This window comes from Falco biarmicus, chromosome 1 (assembly GCF_023638135.1).
Source record: "Falco biarmicus isolate bFalBia1 chromosome 1, bFalBia1.pri, whole genome shotgun sequence".
Taxonomy (NCBI): domain Eukaryota; kingdom Metazoa; phylum Chordata; class Aves; order Falconiformes; family Falconidae; genus Falco; species Falco biarmicus.
The window spans coordinates 27,047,531-27,072,502 of record NC_079288.1 but is presented as its reverse complement, the minus strand read 5'-3'; the positions used below and the strand labels follow the sequence as shown (position 1 = coordinate 27,072,502).

Genomic DNA, 24,972 nt, shown 5'->3' with positions numbered 1-24,972 from the left:
GATCACACTGATTTGTGCCCAGAACATCTTTCATCCACGTGCTCTGAGCTGTGGCTGCAGCAAACAGCTGTTCCCCAGGTCAGGCTATGAGACAGACAGGCGAGCAGGGGCGGGCGGGAGCCCTGGGGCTGGGCCAGGCTGGGGGCTGCAGGGGGGGATGCACAGCCAAACTCTGTCCCAGGGCAGCCCCACCCCCCCACCCCCCCCCCCCCGCCCAGTGAGGGTGGGCAGCTTACTGCTGGGGGGAAGGCAGCCATGTACATGGCAATCGATTTTCCTGCTATTTTTCCTTTTAATTACAAATGCCTATTTCAGTTGCAAAGCAGTTTGATTTGGGGGATAGTCTCTTTCAATTTTTACAGAAAAGAGCAACACTAACAACTGGTCTCTTGCCTAGAAAACACTATTTTATTAAGTTTTTCTTATTTTATTCTTTTTTTTTTTTTAATGACTACCAAGACAGTTGCTGGTAGTATACCTGTTATCACTGTTATTAGAACCCTCCAACTCTGTGCTGACATCCACAATCAAAATCAGCCTTTTATTACCATATCCTTTTGATAACTTTGGTCTAGTTGGCATCAGATATTCTCTAGCAAAGAGTTCAGGTTGTTAAGACTTAAAAGACCTCTGAGAGCACCCTGTGCGCTACCTCTGTGAGGAGATTAAGACATGGACTCCAGAATCCGACCAGAAGACCCTTTATTAGTCTAAACCCCATGCTTACATATCCTCATTCATTGTTCACATGCAACATATTAAAATTGGTTAATCAATACTGTTCACACACTTCTTGGCTACACATAATTACAGTTAATTACTAAGCTACAAATGCACTGAACTTCTTGCATATTTTTCCTCTCTTCTTTCTTATCTCTGTGAGTCTCATGTTTTTAGCAAGCGGCTGAGACATGGCATTGCACATCCACTCGGGCCTTGCTTCATATCCCGTTTTTCTTCAGGTGTTCAGCCAACCTTATCTTACTTTCTTTCTTCTTTAGCCTTCAAGGTCCTTCACAGGCATTGTGGCCTCCAGCACTTGCCATAAAGCTCTCTACACCTTTGCTGCAGATCCAGCTCCCAAAGGCACAGGGCTGGGCTGTGCATCTGTATCACAGATGGACAGGTTTTGTGTTCTTAAAACTTGCTGGGGAGCTAATTCTCCTCTTGGTTTTGGAGCTGCAACATTAGGGTTAGTGGCCATGCACTGATGAACTGGAGAGAGGACTTGGTCCCCAGCAGCTGCCTGGAAAGTGGAGCTCATGAGGATGGATGGAGTTACAAGCTGGCTGTCAGCCCAGCCCACCAGTCCCGCAGCTTGGAAAGCAGAGGCAGAGTGGGTGTCCAATCCTTGAACAGCTGGCAAAGCTGATGTCCTCAACAGACCCATGTAGTCAGCATAGCTGTGCTGAATTGTCAGGTCTAGCAGGTATTGGGCAGCAAAATAGAGAAGTGAAACATTTTCAGAAGTGTAGGACTTAACCTTCCTCTTTGCACCAGCTGTTGTCTCATACACACACTGGCTCAGGAACTGATGAGGATTCAGAAAGGGGAATGACTGAAAGACTGGAAAGCATCTCGGAGAGAGTCAAAGAGTGCAATCCATGCCATGTATCAAAGGGAACTTTTGTGGTGCTTTGATCACAACCCCTAAGCACTCAGGTGGGAATCATAAATTTAACAGATTATTTAATCCATAGGCAAAGACATGACCATCAGGGTATGAAGCTGTAGCTCTACAAATGCAGAACCAGAAACGAGTTTCTTGTAGTGAGGGAACAAGTCATCAAGGATTGCAACAGGTTTGTCACTTGTGGTTTCAGATGTTTTTCTGGAAGCAATGTTCTGGTTCAGGTGATGCCACCAGCCTGGACGTAGGAAGTGGGAAGGTCTCTGCTCTGCATAAGTTTGAATTAGATGACCATGTTGGTGTCAAAAAAATAAGGCGGCAGTCTCTGGGTAAGGCTCTCTGTGGAAGAAAAGGCAAAAAATAAAGTTCTCTGCTCTTATTCCTTTGAATAGGCACTGTGTTACATCTAAGGCATGCTAAGGACTGGTTTTAATCTGGTGCAAGTGCACAGACTGCAGTCATGTTATTTCTCATTTCACTGAGATTAACAAAGAATACATTTCAAACTGTATATTGCTCATTGCCCCTGAAAAGGCCTGACAGAGTTCACTGAGCACTAAATCCTTCAGAGCTAGATTCTAATTTTAGCTACAGCAGAGCACATCCAAATAGTGCTACCTGCAGCAATCACTGTGGTTTTAGAGTCACTGCATTTGAGCAGCTCAAACTTTCCCATTACTTTTGCCTTGCAAGGAGTCCCATGAAATGGGGCCGGTCATCTCCTGTGCAAGCTTGTCCGCACCAGGCAGTCCATGCTGCAGCTGAGAACTGAACTCACATCTCACAAACCCTAGTCCAGAGTCTTAAAAGTGGGCTTACTCCTCATTTTGGACTAAACAATAATAAGAAAAAAATAAATTAAATTTGCTAAATGGCTGGTCTTTCAGAATATTCCATTAATCTTTGTTTTGTTGGTGGCAGGGGTAGCAGCTCTGCCATCTTCTGCTTTTAATCCCAGTCAAGTGACTGGCAACTAAATTGCATGCTTTGAATAATTCTGTGTGTTTTCTCACTAGGATACTGAGCCACAGCCTTAACCTTCCCAGTAGTTCATGGCAGTTACAGCTGAGTTAGATTAAAATATTATTTTTACCAGCTACCTGAAAGTACTGCTGCAATCTGATTTATTCTCATTGATAGTGCCTGTTTGTTTAGTCTTTCAGATGAAATGAACTTACTGTTCATTTACTACTAATGCCAAGGGAACTACTGTATTCAAAAATAAAGGAGTATAATATGCAGCAAAACATGGGTGTTTTGCTTATGCAGTTGCCTATATACACAGTGGAAATGATTCGGTGGCTTACGGTGTTAATCTGCTTGCCCTGCAAATGGATACTTGCGGCTTTCATATCAGCCCACAACTATCCCTCACTCCATGGAGGAAGCTGGTGTACCCAAGGCCAGAGAAGGAGCCTTTCGCTCTGAGATTATGTGCGGCGTGTTGTCGCAAACTCTGCAAAATCTGGATTTCTCGGAATTTTCTGTTTCTCTGAAAAATACAGGTGAACTAACAAGATGGAACACTTTAAATCCTCAGTTTTAAAGCAGTAGTTAGTGTTGAGTGCCTGGATTATGACACAAAAGTCTGATTTCAAAGCTGTACCGCACAGCCAATATTCCTAATAAAATCAATGGGAGATGGGAATTCCAGTGAATATCAGGCCCTGGTGTGTCAGGGGAAAGACACACATGAAAGCTGCTTGTAGCTGGGCATCTATTTGGTATTCAGCATTCCCCAAATCTGAACTCAAGGTCTAAGCCATTAGTCCTTCCAAAATGTCTTTGCAAGGCTTACTCTCTTTAATAATGTTTTGGGGTTTTTTTGCATTTCTCAACAAGATACTGCCAGTTGAAATATGTTGTTGAAAATGTAGTTTTCACTTCTTGCCATATATGGATACTCAGTCACACATAAAACTCAACGTAATTAAATTTTAACGCTGCCATAACAAAATTTGACTTTGCTTGTTAAAACCACTTATATCAGGCTACTCAGTAGAAAGATTCTAACCTTGGAATGTGTTGCAGGGAAGACTGGAAATAAATAAAGAGAAAAGCAGGGAAAGCATCACAAGTGTATCCTCATTACTGCATTTATGTTGAAGGGCTTGTCTGCTTTTCTTCCTTCCAACAGATGAAGCAAGAAGGTTTTGGTTAAAATAAGTTTATCTTCTTGGCCTTTAATAGCTTGAAGCTAAAGCCCAGAGGGATAATATGACTCATTTTCTAAAGCAGAGATGCTACACAAATCTCTTCTGCTAGTACAGCCAGATTCCCAGATCTTCCCCTGATAACTGTGTGCAGCAACTTGATTGTCGTATCTCTCCAACACCCGAGGCTGTACCTGATTTTCCTGTTTGGGCAGACACCTACTTCAGCTGTAAACTCTTCTGACATTTCTGACGGAGATAATTATAGTGCTCTGGGGCACTTCTGGCCTTCCCAAAAATAGATGGGAACAGGAACACATGCATTTCCAGGCAAAACTAAGAGGACGTTTGGGAGAATAGCATCTATATTATGTGACACCTGCTGCAAGAGCATTGTGGAAGTGCCCATTTCATCTGTCTTTCATTGGTTTTTCCCTGCTTCCCATCATTGAATTTCTGTCTTCCCAGAAAACTTCTAATATTAAGACACATTAATGGAAGTCCTTGCATGCATGTTATCTGTTTGTGTGAAAACTGTACTGGATCAGGAACACATTTTACATCAGGTGATCCAGTGTGACATCTTAGGAAGGTCCCAATAAACATACTGATTCTTACACACCTACACTGTGCAAAGTTAAGGATGGATACAGTTTTCTGGGGGATTTGAGATCAAGCCATCATGTTGTCTTTGCTTAAAGTAGAAACCTGGTTTGCTGTGATTCAGGAAACAAACTTTTATTCAATTAAAGGAAGGTTACCTATTGTTAATTTTTATATAATAACCAAGTTACATTTCCTTCTCAAGACAGTAGAGCAAAAATGATGCATTTCTTAATACTTTTAAATGTATTTAAATAAAGAAAAATTGGTAACAAAGAAACAAAGTGCTGTTGAGGGGGGAAAATGCAAGCTGGACTGTGGCTAAAGCCTGGGGAACACTTCTGCTGCTCCTCATCTGTAGCTGTGTTCACCAGATGGACCCACGAGAGCAAGGGCTAGTGAAGGGGATGGGTAGGCACTGCCCCTGGCGGTTCACAAACAGCAAAGTGATTTGGCCATGCATTGCAGTGGGTGAGGTAAGCTGTGAACACTTGTACAAGTTAAGAAGGAGTTTATATTTGTTTTAATTTGATTTCAGGTAACTCCTACTGTTAAATTTATTTTTAAAAGAAAAAAAAATAGGGAAGAAGCTAGGAGGTTGTAAGGGATGGCAAAGGCTATGCTCCAAGCATATAACCTTGTGATATATTACTCAAAATTAAATTAAAGATTCTGTAGATCATTTCACTTCATTAAAGCCTCTAAAATAACAGCACAGCTTTTCAATGGCAGGGATTAATTTCTGAGGCAGTAGAGGGGCTTTTAGTTTCAGTGCCTGAGGTAACATGATTGCATCAAATAAATGAAGTACGAGACCTCTATCTAGCAAGGTTATAGTTATAGCAGGACTTATGCCTTAAGAAGATTTGTGCTGAAATACACAAGAATGGAAATTGCAATGCAAGAAGCATAAATATCATAGAGGTTATATGACTTGCTTCTGGAGGAGGAAGGGTTAAAAGGTGCTGTAGGGATTTCTTTCTATACGCTGTTTCAGGTCATGTGTCCACAACTAAAATTCCTCAGTAACCAGATGCTCTCTGCTGTTCTTATTAAAATGTATTGTTTAATTTTAAACAAATGTTTTAAATTAACTTAAAGTCAATGCTCTAGGCAAAATGAATTTCTAGAACCATTTTTCAGGCACTGGACAAAAGAAATGCTGGCCTACATTTTTGGAAAGGATGAGAGATTTCAAGTGGCCTCAATACCTAAAATCAGATGTCATAGGAATGACATGGAATAGTTATTAGATGAAAATATGGTTCATTTGAAGAGGATTAAATTGTACATTAAAATTATCTAGCTCTCTAGAAAATGTAGACTGTCTTTAAAAAATTTGAAATCCTGGTTTTATCTTACAGTTTGCTCTTATATTGGGGACCATGTGTCCTTTTTTTTTTTTTTTTATAGTATCCTTTACTCTCTAAAATTCTAAACACAATCAAGATTTTGGAAGATCAAGACTTTCCTTTGGCTACGTCAGACAGAATTAAAGGTACCTGTGGCATCTAAGAATACTGGAACATGTGCAAGGCTGTAGAGCCCTGCTCTTAGATGGGGGTTAAGTTTCAGACATTAAAGCAACTGGGCTTGGACCAACCAGGCAGAAAAGGGTGGAAGTGAAATAAATCCTGGAGTGATGAAATTACTTTGGGCAACTTAACGAAAAAAAAAAAAAATGCTCAGATCCCACTAAGCCGTTAAATGACTGATTTCCACATGGAAGCACCCATCTCTGCTGACAAGCCTTTGACAAAACTGTTTCTTTATTTTCATGTGGAATGGCTCTTGACCAAAAGATTAAAAAGACTGAGGGGACAAAGGGACAGGACAGGTTAGGTTATGAGCCCAACAGACAAGAGAAAATATGTTGAAAAAGAAGACTGAAGTGCTTGTGTATTCATTAAACATGAAGGTAGCATTTGCAGATGATTGGGTTGCTTAATACTCAGGCTAAGTTGACAGTAAATGAATTGCATTAGGAGCACAAACACTTTTTAAATCTTCTGATATATCACTCTAAAATATTGAAAGAATGTGCCAATACCCTTACTGCCACAGTCATCCTCCGGTTCCTCCCTCCGCTGCTGTTTCTTTCATTTGCGACTTCATAAGTCTGAAACCCTCTCCATTTCTAAAATTAGCTGTAATGGGTCCAAAGAGGAAAGCTTGACTATTGCTCTCCTTAAATCCTTAGAGAGATATAACTAAATCCTTTCCCCAGTTCTATCAAGCTACGTTATGTCCCTCCAAACACTGTATAGTCCACCTCTAAGGTACTCTGGTTGTTGCTAAGGTAAGCAACTTCAGTACAACCTGTTTTCCAAAGGCTGGTGTTCAGAGCCAGCTGTTGATTGTGCGTTCGGCAAAGGACAAGAGTCTGACAAATTTTCTGTTCACTCTAGGGAGCAAAGACCCCCCCTGCTTCCTACTGAGACCCTCTGTAAGGGGTAAGAGCAGTTACCTGTTAATGCTCTCCACAGCAGGGCAGAAGCAGAGGCAGGAAGTGCAGTGCTGGCTCTCCTTGCCGGGGAGAACAGCAGAGCCAAGACTGGTGAATCCTTGCTGGTCTTTTTGCGTGGGACCACACAAAAATGGGAAGACTTAACTCAGAATCAGTGTTCATAGAGAATACACTGTTAAGTCTGTAATGGGAATGTAGAAACTAACTCTAAAAATTGTAATATGTGTGCTTTAGGGCTAATTAAAATTAAATCCTAATTCAGGAAGCTCTCATTCTACGCACCACAGGCTCTAGCTGGGTTTTGCCACACACTACCAAACTGCCTCCACTTCTGAAGCAATTGTGCCAAGAAAAGAAAGAGCATAGTATACCCATTGTACAGGTCCACTTCTTTCATTCAGTTCCTGGGGATTCAATGGCAGAATTAATTGCAAAATAAAATGCATGTAACTGCATTAATTAACAGTACATTTCAAGATCCTGAAATACAGAATTAGCCGCAGGGTAAATGCACAGTGCAGGTTTTTCCTGCAAACAGAACAAGTGCTATTTTTGGAGCTTTATCTGTATTTCATTGAGGTGTGCCTTGCTTAAAAAGCTGCTAGGATAAGAAATAGGGCTTTGAAGGGGGAAGATAAATACTATAATTAGGGCTGCAGGACAACAGAAGGATTAGTCTTAAATGCAAAACAATTTGAGTGAAGTCGCTTGAAAGATAATTATACCTAAAATTGCTTGTATGGGTCTAATATTTTCTTTCCAGGGACTTACAAGACTCGTTGAATATTTATGGGCCTGGAACATAAGACTGGATGAAATTTAAAACATAAATTCAACAGCAATTCATTATGATGGTATTCCCCAGCAGTTGTTGCCCCAACCTTTTAGCTTTAATAGACAGGATTTATGTTGCAGAACACAAGCCTGTGTAAGAAATTGTAGCAAAACTGAATGCCCTTGATTGATGAATGCTGGCTTGTTTGATGACTGTGGAGTAGTCCTGAGGGCTGATCTCACCGTTTTGGTTGTTTGGGGGTTTTTTTTCCCTCTTGACGCATATATTGCAGAAGTGTTGTTTGGGCTTCTGGTATGGTTATCACATGCAAATGAGCATGCTGTTTCCCAGATGCAAATTTCATATTTATAAATTAAATACAATCTGAAAAATCATATGTTAATTACATTCTGAGGGTGTAGCTGAATTTCTCACTTGAACATGTTTTGTTTTGCTGGAAATAGAGCAAATTCCAGATCAATGTATTTAGTTCCTTGAAGCTTGGTAATGAATGTATCATGCTTTAGAAAAAGCCTTCTGATTATTACTGTTACTAATGATTTACCATTAGCTCAATAGTCAGACCTCTATCCCACATTATGTACTTGTCTATTTGTTTTTAATAATCTGTATTTCTCAGAAAACAACCAATACTATAGGAAGGGAGTTGGGGAATGGCTAAGAATCAAAGACAAGTTATCAGAGATACAGTGGCAGAGGAGATATGAGAAGATTTAGGAGGAACAAAACTCCCTGAAGCGGGCTCAGTTAGCTACAAATGGTCTTTTTTTTCTTTAATGCCTATAAAGGTCCCACACCATATACGTTATGCTGCACATCCATGTTGTAGGGGTTCCTCCTTCAGTATATAGTTTGCTGTGGCCAAAAGAGAGACTGCAATCCCACGATAGGGAGGCATCCAAAGAGGCATGGCTCCTCCAAAGGCAGCAGGGAAAACCCAACAGGGCGGTTCAGTTGCAGATTTAGAAACTGTTCAGTGGTAGATGTTGGCTGGTGGCATTTAAACTGAGAATGAGCGTAGATGTACTTACATCCCAGCATGTCAAAGGACACGCTGGAAATAATTAGGAAAAATTGTGCTTAAAAGGGAGCACAGCAATTCTCCATTTCAGGTCAGGCCAGTTTTGCCCTCGAGGATTGTGTTATCAAAGGCAATGCTGAGCAGAAGCCCATTACAATGAAAGTTTCTTAATAAAATTTTTTTCTTTATATCTAGTCTGAATCTACCCTCTTTTAGTTTAAAACCACTAAGCCTTGTCCTATTGTTACAGGACGCACTAAAACGTTTGTCCCCATCTTTCTTACAAGCCCCCTTTAAGTACTGAAAGGCCACAATAAGGTCTCCACAGAGCCTCTCCTCCAGGCTGAGCAACCCCAATTCTCTCAGCCTGTCTTAGCAGAGGTGCTCCAGCCCTCTGATCATTTTTGTGGCTCTCCTCTGGACCTGCTTTGCCAAGGACTCTGGAGCCAGATGCAATATTCCAGGTGGGTCTCACGAGAGCAAAGAGGCAGAATCACTTCCCTCGACCTGCTGGTCACGCTTCATTGGACGCAGCCCAGGATATGGTCAGCTTTCTGCCCTGCGAGCACAGGTTGCTGGCTCATGTCCATTTTTTGACCCACCGGTACCCCCTAAGTCCCTCTCTGCAGGCCTGCTGTGGCTCCCTTCACCTCCCAGCCTGTATTGGTGCATGCGCAGTAGCATTACTGGCTCCCAGACCACAGCCGCCAATTAGTCAGAGAGCTCTCACTCTGTGTGTTGAATGTGCAGCTGCAGTACAGCTGGGGCACAAACTCATGGAGTTTTATGTTCTTAAGTGCAGAAGGCTGCAGAGGAACTTGTAACAGAGGAGACGAGAGCTGGTGACAGCTGAAACCTGCCAAAGGGCAAGACATGCCTCCAGAAAACTCAAACAGGACCTTGGTTTTCCCAAAAAACAAAAATAAATACCAAAGGTCTGCAAACTTTCGAGTTTGGAATAAATGAGCCAAGGAACTGCATGTCTAAAATTTTCAAAAACATGGGTTCTTATTAGAAGAGGCCCCTTAAAACCAGGCTGTTTCACTCACAAATCCTGAAGGACAGGACCAAGTCTGCTGGATTACAAAAGCCCTCTAAGGCTCACTGTCTAGGCACTGCTGCACTACCCTCTTAAAAGCCTCAAAAAGGCCAGGGCAGGTGATAAGTCAGACACTGCTGAGGGGACAAAATGTTATCGGGGACCCTCTTTGTTGAGACTGGGAGGTATAACAGGTGGACAGAAGTAAGTATTAAAGACATCTGTATTAGCCACAGAAAAAAGAGATTTTAATTAGAAAGTATGAAATATGCATGAAAATCAATCATTAACCTCGCTTCTTTATGGTAGTTTAGTTACGATCAAGCAAATAAAAACTTTTAGGAAAATATACCCATTCTTAAACCACTGTATGAGACTTACTTTCTACAGCTTACAACATTCAAACAAGTTGAGAGTACACTTAAGAATTCAACTAGTATGAGTTTTGATCCTGTAACTACACTAAAAGATAGCGTCAGGAAGAATGCAGCTTAATTCCTATGCTTTGTCAAAGCCATGATTCCTGCCATTTGAAGAACACCTGTACAACACATGGAGTCTTTCAAGATACAGCAACTAGTAACAGCTTTCTGAATGTAATCAGTAGCTGCCTGTCAAGTTGTCTCAGAGAGCGCCCAGAGGTACTGCACACAGCTTAGATACAATAAAGAAACTGCAGTACATAAAACTCCACATGCAAAGTTTAGTGCTGTTAACATGGTCCTCCATTTGCATACAGATATGACACATGACACTGGAAAACTCAACCCATGTTAAAAGGAAGGAAACAGGAAATAAATAATAATACTAAAAAAATTAAAAATTCAATCCTCTATTGCCGTCCAATGGAAATTAATGAGATGACATCCCAGCACAGAATGCAACCTACCATAGAAATCATTAAGCTATTAACTATTTTAATGTAACTATGATCAGAAAAAGCCTCCACATACTACTCCATAATATTTAGGTATGCTTTGCTAAATTTAAGGTTAATGTTAAAGAAAATGTATTTTTAAATAAGAAATTTAAAGTGCTGAAGCAGCTAAGTGGCAGAACCAGGCCTCATCCCTAGCACAGCCCTAATCCAAGGCTGGTTTAAAACCAACTCCAGTTAATCGGTGGGAGAACAGAGAAGCAACAGATGTTCAATTTGTGGACAGGGGTGCTCTCAGAAACACAGGTGTTTTTAGAAAAATTGGTATATGTGAATAGGAGCTGCCTGTTCAAAGACTAAGCACGCTTGAAGGAGTGTGTGACTTAAAGCAGGCAGAAAGAAGATCACGATCCAAGGAGGAGCTTGGAACCAAGGCATAGACTGGACCTGAGCAGGTGAATCAACTGGGACAAAGTCAGGTGATGGATTCACAGAACCAACAGGACCAAAGGAAACTCCTAAAAACTTCAGACATTGACTAATGATCTGATAAGTGTATATAAGCTGTGCTGTATTCCTTGGTTCTCTGCCACTCGCTGGGGTGGTGGCCCAGCTCTGAGTTGTGACTAAAGCAAGCCCAGCGGTAACCATGTCTGTGTGGATTTTTCCTTTATCACACTATGGCTATAGTTGCCATTTAAATAACTGACTGAACATCAAGTGTTACTAACAGAAACTGATAATCATAGAGTTTCACAAAGGTGGGTGGACACTTCCAATCTAACTTACCACACGTGTGGTGGAAATCAAACTAGCTATATACTTTTTCCAAACAGCAGAAGAAATTGCTCGTTGCATGCAATGTAATTTGATCGCTTTCAAAATGCCTCTCCTGGATGAGACTGTTTACTCCTTGCAAGTTTCTCTTCCTCTCCGTTGATAATGTAAGAAGCGAGAACAACCGGTTCAGACTGAGTAATCCCAGTGGAGGCTGGCAACACAAGTAAGGCAGGAGGCCTACATGTGATAACAAAGAATTAGATACAGAAAAGCAGGGTTTGACCCCAGACAGTACATTCGTCATGCCACAGCCTCTGAATACAGAAAGACTGCTAAATGACACAACAGTAAGAACGGTATCACCTCACTTCTGTGACAACAGGAGAAGCTCTCGTACCTACCCACTGTTCAGCTCTTGGCTTAGTTTAGCCTTTCAGCTTTTAAGAACAGAAAAGTTAAATCTGAGTTACAACAAATCAGCAAGTTTAGTTCATGCCAATACACAGAACTACACTATCTCCCAGAACAGATAATAAGGACCTCACATGTTAGAAAGACAAAGTTGGGACAGCATTACTGTTAGATTGCAACACTACCAGAATCGTTCCTGGTTTGTACTGAAGTACAACAGTAAGTCATAAGATGTAAAAAAACGCAGAGGAGAGGTTTATGTAGCCAAAGACCACTTACTCCAAATTGTAACTGATTAATAGATTTCAGTTGATTTATCAGGTATGCATTAACACACACAAAGCAAACATAGTAAGATGCAAGTTTAGGCTTAAGGGTCAAGTCAGCGGAGCTTTCCCTGGAGAGAGGCTCTTTAACCAGCTTGTCCCATTTGTCAGCCTCCTAGGATTTAAAGATGCAACCAAAGTCAAGTTTTGCCAGAGCAGCTGCTTGATTTCTAGTAGGAAAAGCCTGTTCACTCAGCAGCTTTGCTCCTGAAATGCATCAATGAGTCCTTGTCCCAATTTCAGAGGGACTTGCCTCGCAAAAGTACCGAGTATAATATATATACACACACACAGAGGAGCTTGTCTGATCTGCCAGTGTAATAGATTTGTGTCCTATAAACTCTTCAAGAGTTTGTGGTGTTTAAAATGCTGTGAATTCAACCGTCCCTTGTTCCCACAAATCTCACAGCAGGCATACGGTGATGGAAAGGCTATGAGAGCATCCATCCAAGAATGGCAGAATAGCATCTTACCGTGTCTGTCGACTTCTGGAGTCACACGATGGGCAGCTTTATCCAAGCATTGTTTAAATGGCTTGTGCTCTACGTCCTGCTGCTGCTCTCCTGTTATATCCATGGCATCGATGCTCAAATCTGAAAGCAGCGAGCAAGGAAAGCGGTCTATGAACACACAAGTGTTATGGCCTGTGGCAAGCTGAGGAAATGAAAAGACAGAATTTTTCAGCCAGCAGGGTAAGAATGTGCCATACCGGGAGAGCGTGTACGGCTAGGGCCAAGTGACCAACAGGGAATAAATGGCTAAATGGCCTTCCCAGGTATGGGGTTTGGTTTGGTGTCCCAGAAGGACCATTTCCAACTTCCAAGAAAACATTACCCTGAAAGGTAGACGCGCTTAAGGCAAAAAGCCAAAAGCAAACCCCTCAAAGACCAGAACCATTTTTAGGAACACAGGAGTTAAGCCTAAAATTGGTTGAAAGCTGCCTCCTACTTCTTCCCCCACCACCTTTCCCCCTTCAACATCAGCACATCTCCTTGTGATCCCTTTTTACAAAAAAAGATTAAGGCCTGTGGTATCAGCTTGGTACCAAAGCACCATGATGCGCTTGCTGGCTACATGCTCTCTTAGAAGGCTGACAGCTTCTCCACACAGAACAGCCGAGGCTTCGTCTCTCTGGCCTTCCCACACCCTGTGAAAGGTGAGGAAGGCAAAGACCGATAACATCTCGGGGGTTCAGGAGGAAGTCAAGATCCACTACATCTAGAGCCCAATGCATTACCCAAAGGAATTACCACAACAGAACAAGAGGCAGGAACGATCAGTAGACAGGCAGATAACATGCATGGCAGTAATACCCAGCCAGACTTGCAGGACTTCCAGTCACTTCATCCCTCAACTTGGTTTTGAATTTAGTTAAAAGGTAATCAGATTCTTAACGCTCATTCTGCTTTTATAACTGCTGGAGAAAAGCTAACAAGTGGCATTGGCATTACAGTCAGAATTCAAGTACAAAAATCACAGCAAAGCTATGCCTTGTCAAGTGACTTCCAAAGCAGGCTCTCGAGCCTTTCAACAAGATAGTCAAATCTGGAATCACAAGAGAGCTGTGCCAGCTCCATCAGTGCGACTGAGCTCTCTGACAAAGTACACTGCCATACAGAAATGTAAGTGGGTTTATACCTCAGGCTCATTTAAGACCTAGAAAAATAATACTGCCTGACTGGACGCACTGGTTTAAGCGCCCAGCAGGCCTGGCTGCGTAACCACGAGGTATCACCAATTCCTCCCTGGCTGTTGCCCAAGCAGCAGCGCAGCACTCAGAAGCAGCGGGCACACGGAGCCTCGTGGGCCCTCGGCAGCTACAGACGTTATCCCTCCGTTGTCAGCAGTCCGACTCACAAGCACAAGGCATATGTGGAAAAGTAACATCTAGACTGACCTGCAGTTTAGCTCCCCTTGATTTGTCAATGTACAATTCCAGATGAACCTAGGTACAAAGAAAAAACAAAAGAGCCCCGTTTCACTGGGAAGTAAATCAAAAGGCCTCTTCCCCTCGGCTGCTCTGGCCCAGGAGCTGACTGTAAAGACACAGGATCAGCGAGACACCAGAGCCTCCCAACCCTCCCCGGTAGTTCAACGCTTGCCCTTTGTAATACTTAGAGAAATCAGCAGTCGGGGGCGACGGGTGGGGATTCCACCGCCGCCTTTCTTTTCCTTCTCTTGCTCCCTGCGACAGCGTTACAGCAGGCCCCAAGGCAGCCTCTGCGGCCCGCGGGGGCCGGCAGCCCCAGCCCACTGCCACGGCCCCGGCCAGGGGAAAGACAACGCCCCGCGCACAGCTGCGGCGGCTGCAACGGCTGCTCGGGCAGCCCGGAGGCGGCGGGGGGGCGGCAGGGCGCCGCGGGCCGACCCCCCTCCCGGGCCCCGCCGCCACAAGGGAGCGCCGGGGCCGCCCCGCCGCCGCTCCTCACCTACTCGCTGAGGTAGCAGCGCAGCTCCAAGAAAAAAAAAAACGCAGCACCGTGAGGAGCCCGCTGACCACCGTCACTGCCGGGGAGACGCGAACCGCCGGCAGCCCCGCCGGTCCCGGGCCGGGCCGCCCGCCTCGGGCCGCCCGCCGCCGCCAGCAGGCGCTCCCTGCCGCGTCCGAGCGCTTGCCCGCCACGTCCCCCCCAGCCGACCGCTGCCCGGCGGCCACGCCCGGGTCGCCCACCGGCCTCCGCCCGCCCTCAGCCCGACCGCTCACGCAGCACGCCGCTGCACATCCCGGCCCGAAAGTCTTCCAGGCTCCCAGCGAAGACCCCGGCCCAGGGTGCCGCGCGGGCCGGAAATAAGCCCACCTTCAGGGGCCGGGCCGGGCCCGCCGCCGGCCCCGCCCACGCCCGCCGGCTCCGGCTCCGGCCCCGCCCCGCCGGGCAGCGCGGCCCGGCCCGGAGCCAGCCGAGGAGGGGCTGGGGCTCCCGTTCTGCGCCGGGGCGGGCAGGGGTTCGGTGCTGCCGCGGGCTTCTCTGAGCCTGCCGGCCCCCGGGGCTCTGCGGGGGCCACCGGCGGGGTGCGGGCTGTGCCGAGAACGGCTACCTGGGGGGGGGGGGGGGGGGGGGCGGGGAGAGGCAGGCGGAGGAAAGACCCCGCTCCCTTGTCCCACCTTCCAGCCCTGCCGCGTACTCTGCACCCCTTCATTCTGGTAACACCTCACTTTCCCGTCACAGGGAACGGCTATGAGCTCAAGAGGTTAAACCGTGCAACAGCTCATAATGGCTTACTTGTGCAGGGGAAGACTTGTATGAGCTTTTCCTAAGCAACACATTCACACCACTCGTTTTTTCCAACTCAAAAAGTGCACTCCTGCAAAATCTCTTCTATTTAAAAAAAATATATTTAAAATCGCTGTTACTAACATGCTTCGTAATGCAAACAGAGCAAATGCACCCCTATTTCCCACAGCAAAATGGAATGTGTCATACAGAAAGGATTTAACAGCTTGAGCCACGTGGGTGCTTTTGTATATGGAGGCAATAAGTATTAATGCCTGGGCTGCGAGTGGGAAAAGGGCAGAGCTATGTGAACCCTGAAGCCGCAGCGAGCAGCTCCCGTGGTCCGGTGGTGTAAACTGGGCTGGGATCTCGGACCGTGCTCACCGTACCAGTGCTCAGATAGGATTGGTGGAGCGCTGCTGCCATCCGGCGAAAACATTGGGTACTGCAGCCGCCCGGTTGGTAGAGCGCTGCTGTTATCTGGCGAAAAAATTTGGGTACTGCAGCCACCCGGTTGGTGGAACGCTGCTGCCATCTAGCGAAAATATTTGGGTACTGCAGCCGCACGGTTGAGGGAGCGCTGGTGCCCTCTGGCGACCAAAAATTGGTACCAGACCACGGGGCTCGAACGCGTGTCCTTTGTGCGGGAAAGATTCTACCGACGGCGTGACGCGAACCCGGGTCGTTGCAGTCGAGCCACTTCTACGCATGCGCTGCCCTGAGTTTGCTAGAAACGCTACTACGCATGCGTAAAAGCGGATTTCGTAATACGCGTATGTAGCCACAAACCCCGCCCCGCGGCGTCAAGCCGATTCTACGCATGCGCTGCCCTTAGTTTTGTCAGAAGGGCACGCCCCTAGGCATCAAGCCGAGTCTGCGCATGAGCTGCCCTTAGATTTGCCAGAAATGCTGCTATGCATGCGTGAAAGTGGGTTTCGTAATATGCATATGTAGCCACAAACCCTGCCCCGTGGCGTCAAGCCGATTCTGTGCATGCGCTGCCCTTAGTTTTGCCTGAAACCCCACTCCGCATGCGTAAAAAGTGATTTTGTAATGCACATGCGCTGCCGGAAACCACGCCCCGTGGCTTCAAACCCATACTGCGCATGCGGTGTCCTACTGTTGCCAAAAACACCACTGTGCGTGCTTAAAAGGTTCTTTTGTAATGTGCATGCGCTGCAGCAAACCACGCCCCGCTGCGTCTGCGCATGCGCTGCCCATAGCTTTGCCAGAAACTCAACTGCGCATGCGTAAAAGCTGATTTCATAATACGCATGCGTCGCGGGAAGCCATGCCTCTAGGCGTCAAGCCCATTATGCACATGCGGTGCCCTTAGTTTTGCCAGAAATCTGACTGCGCATGTGTAAAAGCCTATTTCATAATGCGCATGCGCTACCAGAAACCATGCCTCACGGCGTCAAACTGAGTCTTCGCATGTGCTGCTCTTACTTTTGCCAGAAAACCAACTGCACATGCGTGAAAGCCGATTTCGTAATATGCATGCGCCGATGGAAACCACGCCCCATGGCATCAAGCCGATTCTACACATGCGCTGCCCTTAGTTTGCCAATAACGCTACTGTGCATGCGTACTAGGGTTAGGGTTAGGGTTAGGGTTAGGGTTTCTTAGGTTTATGGTTAGTTAGGGTTAGGGTTAGTGTTTGGGTTAGGGTTAGGGTTAGGGTTAGGGTTAGGGTTAGGGTTAGCGTTAGGGTTAGAGTTAGAGTTAGCGTTAGGGTTAGGGTTAGGGTTAGACCATTAGGGTAAAGGGATAGGATTAGACGCTTAGGGTGAGGGTTAGGGTGTGGGTTAGGGTTACGGTTAGGGTTAGGTACATTCCATGTACAGCTCAACCCGAGAAGGTTCCAGCAAGGATTTCTGTTGGTTGTTCTCATTTTTCCATGGCAGTTATGTGAAGCACACCACAAAAGTTGTGCTACCTGCTTTCTGGGCTGACATGGGGAACTGCTGACTTTTGCACTCGGCTGGAGCCAAAATGCTCCACGGCACATCCCATGCACACCTTCACTGCAGAAGATGCCTGAGGCAGAGGCCAACTCTACCCCTTAGCGCTAAGCGTCAGCCAGCGGATTCCAGGTCTACTTGGCAGCGATAGGCGGCAGAGGCGGAGGACAGGTCTACCTCAGCACTGGGCAGGAAGAGTTAAGGTTAGGGTTATGGTTAGATGCTTAGGGTTAGGGTTAGTGTTAGGGTTTGTGTTAGGGTTATGGTTAGACGCTTAGGGTTAGGGTTAGTGTTAGGGTTTGCGTTAGGGTTATGGTTAGACGCTTATGGTTAGGGTTAGGGTTAGGGTTCCAGTTATGGTTACAGTTACAGTTAAGGTTAAGGGGTAGGGTTATGGTTGGGTTTAGGGTTAGGGTTAGGGTTAGGGTTATGGTTAGACGCTTAGGGTTAGGGTTAGGGTTTGCGTTAGGGTTACGGTTAGACGCTTAGGGTTAGGGTTAGGGTTCCAGTTATGGTTACAGTTACAGTTAAGGTTAAGGGTTAGGGTTACGGTTGAGTTTAGGGTTACGGTTAGGGTTAGAGTTATGGTTAGGCGCTTAGGGTTAGTGTTAGGGTTCGTCTTAGGGTTAGGGTTAGCGCTAGAAACAGTTAGGGTTACGGTTACGGTTGTGTTTACGTTTACGGTTCGTGTTAGGGTTACGGTTAGACGCTTAAGGTTAGGGTTAGGTTTATGGTTATGGTTTAGGATTAGGGTTACGGTTAGGTTTAGGGATAGTGTTAGGGTTAGGATTAGCATTAGGGTTAGGGTTAGGGTTTGGGTTAGATGCTTAGGGCAAAGGGTTAGGGTTAGGGTTAGGGTTAGGGTTAGGGTTAGGGTTAGGGTTAGGGTTAGGGTTAGCGTTAGGGTAGTGTTAGGGTTAGGGTTAGGGTTAGCATTAGGGTTAGGATTAGGGTTAGGGTTAGGGTTAGGGTTAGCGTTAGGGTAGTGTTAGGGTTAGGGTTAGCATTAGGGTTAGGATTAGGGTTAGGGTTAGACTCTTAGGGTAAATGGTTAGCGTTAGCGTTAGGTTTAGTGTTAAGGTTAGGGTTATGTTTAGGGTTAGGGTTAGGTTTAGGGTTAGGTTTAGGGTTAGAGTTAGGGTTAAGGTTAGGGTTAGGTACATGGCATGCACAGCTCGACCAGAGAAGGTTCCAGCAAGGATTTCTGTTGGTTGTTCTCATTTTGCCATGGCAGTTATGTGAAGCACACCACAAAAGTTGTGCTACCTGCTTTCTGGGCTGACATGGGGAGCCACTGACTTTTGCACTCGGCCGGAGCCAAAATGCTCCACGGCACATCCCATGCACACCTTCACTGCAGAAGATGCCTGAGGCAGAGGCCAAGTCTACCCCTTAGCGCTAAGCGTCAGCCAGCTGATTCCAGGTCTACTTGGCAGCGATAGGCGGCAGAGGCGGAGGACAGGTCTACCTCAGCACTGGGCAGGAAGAGTTAAGGTTAGGGTTATGGTTAGATGCTTAGGGTTAGGGTTAGTGTTAGGGTTTGTGTTAGGGTTATGGTTAGACGCTTAGGGTTAGGGTTAAGGTTAGACGCTTAGGCTTAGGGTCAGGGTTAGGGTTAGCATTAGGGGTAGCGTTGGGGTTAGAGTTAGGGTTAGGGTTAGCAATCGTGTTAGGGTTAGACGCTTAGGGTAAAAGGTTATGGTTAGACGGTTATGCTTAGTGTTAGGGTTAAGGTTAGGGTTAGGGTTACGGTTACGGTTACGGTTACAGTTATGGTTACGGTTGGGTTTAGGGTTACAGTTAGGGTTAGGGTTATGGTTAGTTGCCTATGGTTAGGATTACGTTTAGGGTTAGGGTTAGGGTTAGGGTTCGGGTTACAATTACGGTTACGGTTACAGTTATGGTTACGGTTGGGTTTAGGGTTACAGTTAGGGTTAGGGTTATGGTTAGATGCCTATGGTTAGGATTACGTTTAGGTTTAGGTTTAGGGTTAGGGTTAGGGTTCGGGTTCGGGTTCGGGTTAGGGTTGGGGGTAGGGTCAGGGTTAGGGTTAGCCTTAGGTTTACGATTAGATGCTTAGGGTTAGGGTTAGAATTACGGTTATGGTTACAGTTAGGGTTACAGTTGGGTTTAGAGTTACGGTTAGGGTTAGGGTTATGGTTAGACGCTTATGGTTAGGGTTAGTGTTAGTGTTTAGGGTTAGAGGTTAGGGTTAGGGTTATGGTTAGCATTAGGGTTATGGTTAGACGCTTAGGGTTAGGCTTAGGTTTAGGGTTAGGGTTAGGTTTAGGGTTACTGTTATGGTTAACAGTTACGGTTGGGTTTAGGGCTACAGTTAGTGTTAGGGTTATGGTTAGACGCTTAGTGTTAGGTTTAGGGTTAGGTTTCGTTTTATGGTTAGGGTTAGGTTTAGGGTTATGGTTAGATGCTTAGGGTTAGGGTTAGCATTAGGGTTAGGGATAGGGTTAGCGTTAGACGCTTAGGGTAAAGGGTTAGGGTTAGGCTTATGGTTACGTTTAGACGCTTAGCGTTGGGGTAAGTGTTAGGGTTAGAGTTAGGGTTACGGTTAGAAGCTTATGGTTAGGGTTAGGGTTAGGGTTACGGTTACAGTTACAGTTACAGTTAGTGTTACGTTTGGGTTTAGGGTTACGGTTAGGGTTAGGGTTATGGTTAGACACTTAGGGTTAGGGTTAGGGTTAGCGTTAGGGTTAGGGTTAGACGCTTCGGGTTAGGGTTAGGTTTACGGTTAGTGTTAGGGTAAGGGTTAGGGTTAGCGCTAGGGTTAGCGTTAGGTTTAGGGTTAGGGTTAGGTTTATGGTAACGATTATGGTTATGGTTAGGGTTGTGTTTAGGGTTACTGTTAGGGTTAGGTTTACTGTTAGACGCTTAGGGTAAAGGGTTAGGGTTAGCGTTAGGGATAGGATTACGTTTAGGGTAAGGGTCAGTCGCTTAGGGTAAAATGTTTGGGTTAGGGTTAGGGTTAGGTTTAGGGTTAGGGTTACGGTTATGTTTAGGGTTAGGGTTACGGTTAGATGCTTAGGGTTAAGGGTTAGTGTGAGCGTTAGGGTTACGGTTAGACGCTTCGCATTTAGGTTAGGGTTATGGTTAGGGTTAGATGCTTAGGGTTAGAGTTAGGATTAGGGTTTGTGTTAGGGTTAGGGTTAGGTTTAACGTTAGGGTTAGGGTTAGAGGATTAGGGTAAAGGGTTAGGGTTAGGGTTAGGGTTAGGGTTAGGGTTAGGGTTAGGGTTAGGGTTAGGGTTAGGATTAGGGTTTGCGTTAGGGTTAGGGTTAGGTTTAACGTTAGGGTTAGGGTTAGACGATTAGGGTAAAGGGTTAGGGTTAGTGTTAGGCTTAGGGTTAGACATTTAGGGTTAGGGTTAGAATTAGGGTTTGCGTTAGGTTTACGGTTAGGTTTAACATTAGGGTTAGTGTTAGACGATTAAGGTAAAGGGATAGGGTTAGACGCTTAGGGTTTGCGTTAGGGTTTGGGTTAATGTTAGGTACATGCCATGCACAGCTCGACCAGAGAAGGTTCCAGCAGGGATTTCTGTTGGTAGTTCTCATTTTGCCATGGCAGTCATGTGAAGCACACCACAAAAGTTGTGCTACCTGCTTTCTGGGCTGACATGGGGAACCGCTGGCTTTTGAACTCGGCCGGAGCCAAAATGCTCCACGGCACACCCAATGCACACTTCCACCAGAGAAGATGCCTGAAGGCAGAGGCCAACTCTACCCCTTAGCGCTAAGCGGCCGGCCGAGGCCAGGTCTACCCAGCAGCGAAAGGCGGCAGAGGCGGAAGCCAGGTCTACCGCTGCACAGGGCAGGATGGGTTAGGGTTAGGGTTAGGGTTCGAGTTATGGTTAGGGTTAGGGTTAGTTTTAGGGTTGGCGTTAGGGTTACGGTTAGACTTTTAGGGTTAGGGTTACTGTTAGGGTTAGGGTTAGGATTAGGTTTAGGGATAGGGTTTGGGTTTGGGTTAAGGTTAGGTACATGCCATGCACAGCTCGATCAGTGAAGTTTCCAGCAAGAATTTCTGTTTTTATTTCTCATTCTGCCATGGCAGTCATGTGAAGCACACCACAAAATTTGTGCTACCTGCTTTCTGGGCTGACATGGGGAACCGCTGACTTTTGTGCTCGGCCGGAGCCAAAATGCTCCACGGCACACCCCATGCACACCTCCACAGGAGAAGATGCCTGAGGCAGAGGCCAGATCTACCCCTTAGTGCTAAGCGGCCGGTGGATGCCAGGTCTACCCCGCAGCGATAGGCGGCAGAGGCTTAGGGCAGGTCTACCTCAGAACAGGGCAGGAAGGGTTAGCATTAGGGTTACGTTTAGAGGCATAGGGTTAGGGTTAGGGTTAGGGTTAGGGTTATGGATAGATGCTTAGGGTTAGGGTTAGGGTTAGCGTTTAGGGTTAGGGTCAGGTTTAGGGTTATGGTTATGGTTAAACGCTTAGGGTTAGGGTTAGAATTACGTTAGCGTTAGGGTTAGTGTTAGGTTTAGCATTATGGTTACGGTTAGATGCTTACGGTTAGGGGTAGTGTTAGGGTTAGGGTTATGGATAGATGCCTAGGGTTAGGGTTAGGGTTAGGGTTAGGGTTAGCGTTTAGTGTTAGGGTCAGGTTTAGGGTTATGGTTACGGTTAAACGCTTAGAGTTAGGGTTAGGGTTAGGGTTAGAATTACGTTAGGGTTAGGGTTAGTGTTAGGTTTAGCATTATGTTTACGGTTAGACGCTTACAGTTAGGGGTAGTGTTAGGGTTACGGTTACGGATATGTTTACTGCTACGGTTAGTGTTATGGTTATGGTTGTTTTTAGGGTTATGGTTATTATTATGGTTATGGTTAGATGCTTACGGTTAGGGTTATGTTAGCATTAATGTTAGCGTTAGGGTTAGAGTTAGGGTTAGGTTTAGCGTTAGGGTTAGGGTTAGACGCTTAGGGTAAAGGGTTACGGTTATTGTTTATGGTTAGGGTTACGGTTAGATGCTTAGGGTTAGGGTTAGGGTTAGGGTTAGGATTAGGGTTAGGGTTAGCGTTAGGGTTATGATTGGGTTAAGTTTAGGGTTAGGGTTTATGGTGAGAAGGTTAGACTTAGGGTTAGTGTTCAGGTTAGCGTTACGGTTATGGTTAAAATGCTTAGGGTTAGGATTATGGTTAGATGCTTAGGATGAAGGTTAGGGTTAGGGTTTGCGTTAGGTTTAGGGTTAGGCTTAGTGTTAGGGTTACGGTTAGATACTTCGCGTTTAGGTTACGGTTACACTTAGGGTTAGGGTTAGGGTAAGGTTTAGGGTTAGCTTTAAGTTTAGAGTTAGGGTTAGGGTTAGGGTTAGACACTTAGGGTAAATGGTTAGGGTTAGGGTTAGGGTAAGGGTTAGGGTTAGGTTTAGGCTTAGGCTTAGGGTTAGGCTTAGGGTTAGGGTTACGTTAAGGGTTAGAGTTAGGGTTAGGGTTAGCATTTGTGTTAGCGTTAGGGTTAGCGTTAGGGTTAGGGTTAGATACTTCGCGTTTAGGTTACAGTTACACTTAGGGTTAGGGTTAGGGTTAGACACTTAGGGTAAATGGTTACGGTTAGGGTTAGGGTAAGGTTTAGGGTTAGGGTTAGGGTTAGTCTTAGGGTTACGGTTATGGGTTAGGGTTAGGGTTAGGGTTGGGGTTAGGATTAGGGTTAGGATTAGGGTTAGGGTTAGGATTAGCATTAGGGTTATGGTTGGGTTAAGTTTAGAAGATTAGGCTTAGGGTTAGTGTTCAGGTTAGCGTTATGGTTATGGTTAAGACGCTTAGGGTTAGGATTATGGTTAGATGATTAGGATGAAGGTTAGGGTTAGGGTTTGTGTTAGGTTTAGGGTTAGGGTTAGCGTTAGGGTTACCGTTAGATACTTCGCGTTTAGGTTACGGTTACACTTAGGATTAGGGTTAGGGTAAGGATTAGGTTTAGCTTTAAGTTTAGAGTTAGGGTTAGACACTTAGGGTAAATGGTTAGGCTTAGGCTTAGGGTTAGGGTTACCTTTAGGGTTAGAGTTAGGGTTAGCATTTGTGTTAGCGTTAGGGTTAGGGTTAGGTACTTCGCATTTAGGTTATGGTTACACTTAGGGTTAGGGTTAGGGTAAGGGTTAGGGTTAGCGTTAGGGTTAGCTTTAAGTTTAGAGTTAGGGTTAGGGTTAGGGTTAGACACTTAGGGCAAATAGTTAGGGTTAGGGTAAGGGTTAGGGTTAGGGTTAGGCTTAGGCTTAGGGTTAGGGTTAGGCTTAGGGTTAGAGTTAGGGTTAGGGTTAGCATTTGTGTTAGCGTTAGGGTTAGCGTTTGGGTTAGGGTTAGCATTAGGTTTAGGATTAGACACTTAGGGTAAAAGGATAGGGTTAGACGCTTAGGGTTTGCGTTAGGATTGATGTTAAGGTTAGGTACATGCCATGCACAGCTCGACCAGAGAAGGTTCCAGCAAGATTTTCTGTTGGTAGTTCTCATTTTGCCATGGCAGTCATGTGAAGCACACCACAAAAGTTGTGCTACCTGCTTTCTGGGCTGACATGGGGAACCGCTGACTTTTGTGCTCGGCCGGAGCCAAAATGCTCCACGGCACACCCCATGCACACCTCCACCGGAGAAGATGCCAGAGGAATAGGCCAGCTCTATTCCTTAGTGCTAAGCGGCAGCCCGAGGCCAGGTCTACCCGGCAGCGAAAGGTGGCAGAATCGAAGGCCAGGTCTACCTCATCACAGGGCAGGAAGGGTTTGGGTTAGGGTTACGGTTAGACATATAGAGTTAGGGTTAGTGTTAGGGTTACGTTTTGTGTTACGGTTACGGTTAGACGCTTAGGGTTACGGTTAGTGTTAGGGTTAGCATTAGGGTAATGGTTAGGCGCTTTGGGTTAGTTTTACGGTTGCGGTTACGGTTACGGTTACAGTTAGGGTTATGATTGTGTTTAGGGTTACGGTTCGGGTTAGGGTTAGGGTTAGCTTAGGGTTACGGTTATGGTTACGGTTACGGTTATGTTTGGGTTTAGGTTAAGTCGTGCGCATCAGGTACGGGTGCCCCGTTCGCGCCGGTTCGACCGCCCAAAGGCAGGGATTTCTCGAGCCCGTTTCTTGACGGCCAGCGAGGCTGACTGAGGTTCTCCCTGTCCGCCAGGTCTGTCTATCAGTTCCAGGCGATTGTCACCGGCCAACTACAGGGCGCGCGGAGAGCTGGAGACCGCCACCGCCTCTTGGAGGATGCGCGCCCTGTGCCGAGGTAGAACTGGCTTCCGCCTCTGGCCAAGCGCTCCTCCCCCCCCAAAAGCGTCCCGGACGCGAGGGTACTGGTCTCGGCCGCTCCATGCGGCATCCCGGGAGGCTCCCCGGCAAAGGAAAGAGCCCGCTGGGATCTTACCGCCGCAGGGGAGGGGGGGGTGCGAATGGAGAGGTGGGTCGGTCAGAAACAGCCTGGTCTGACCTATGTAACCGCCTGCTGCGGTGGCACAGTGTCCCGGGGAGGGAGCGTATAGCCTCTGAACCACACGAGAGTGACGAGCAGGCATCTGAGCCGAGCTGAGCAGGGCCGAGCCGAGCCAAGCCGAGTGGAGTTGAGCCGGGCCGAGCCGAGCAGAGACAAGCGGAGTCGAGCAGAGCCGAGTCGAGCCGGGCCGTGTCGGGCAGGGCAGAGGAGAGGAGAGGGCATGCCGCCCAATTCCAGTTCCACGAGGCGATCGCCAT

General features: G+C 46.1%; 1 protein-coding gene across 1 annotated transcript; it reads right to left on the bottom strand.

Annotated features, from left to right (window-relative positions):
* Positions 1 to 685: 685 nt before the first annotated feature.
* LOC130160232 (uncharacterized) lies at positions 686 to 24,972 on the bottom strand. Its single transcript, XM_056362559.1, has 8 exons — positions 24,874 to 24,972; positions 24,308 to 24,446; positions 24,104 to 24,237; positions 14,902 to 15,120; positions 14,001 to 14,048; positions 12,577 to 12,757; positions 11,376 to 11,603; positions 686 to 1,969 (listed from the first exon to the last, which is right to left on the bottom strand). Exons 1-7 carry the CDS (start codon positions 24,970 to 24,972, stop codon positions 11,398 to 11,400), a joined length of 1,026 nt encoding a protein of 341 aa, XP_056218534.1. The 3' UTR covers positions 686 to 1,969; positions 11,376 to 11,397.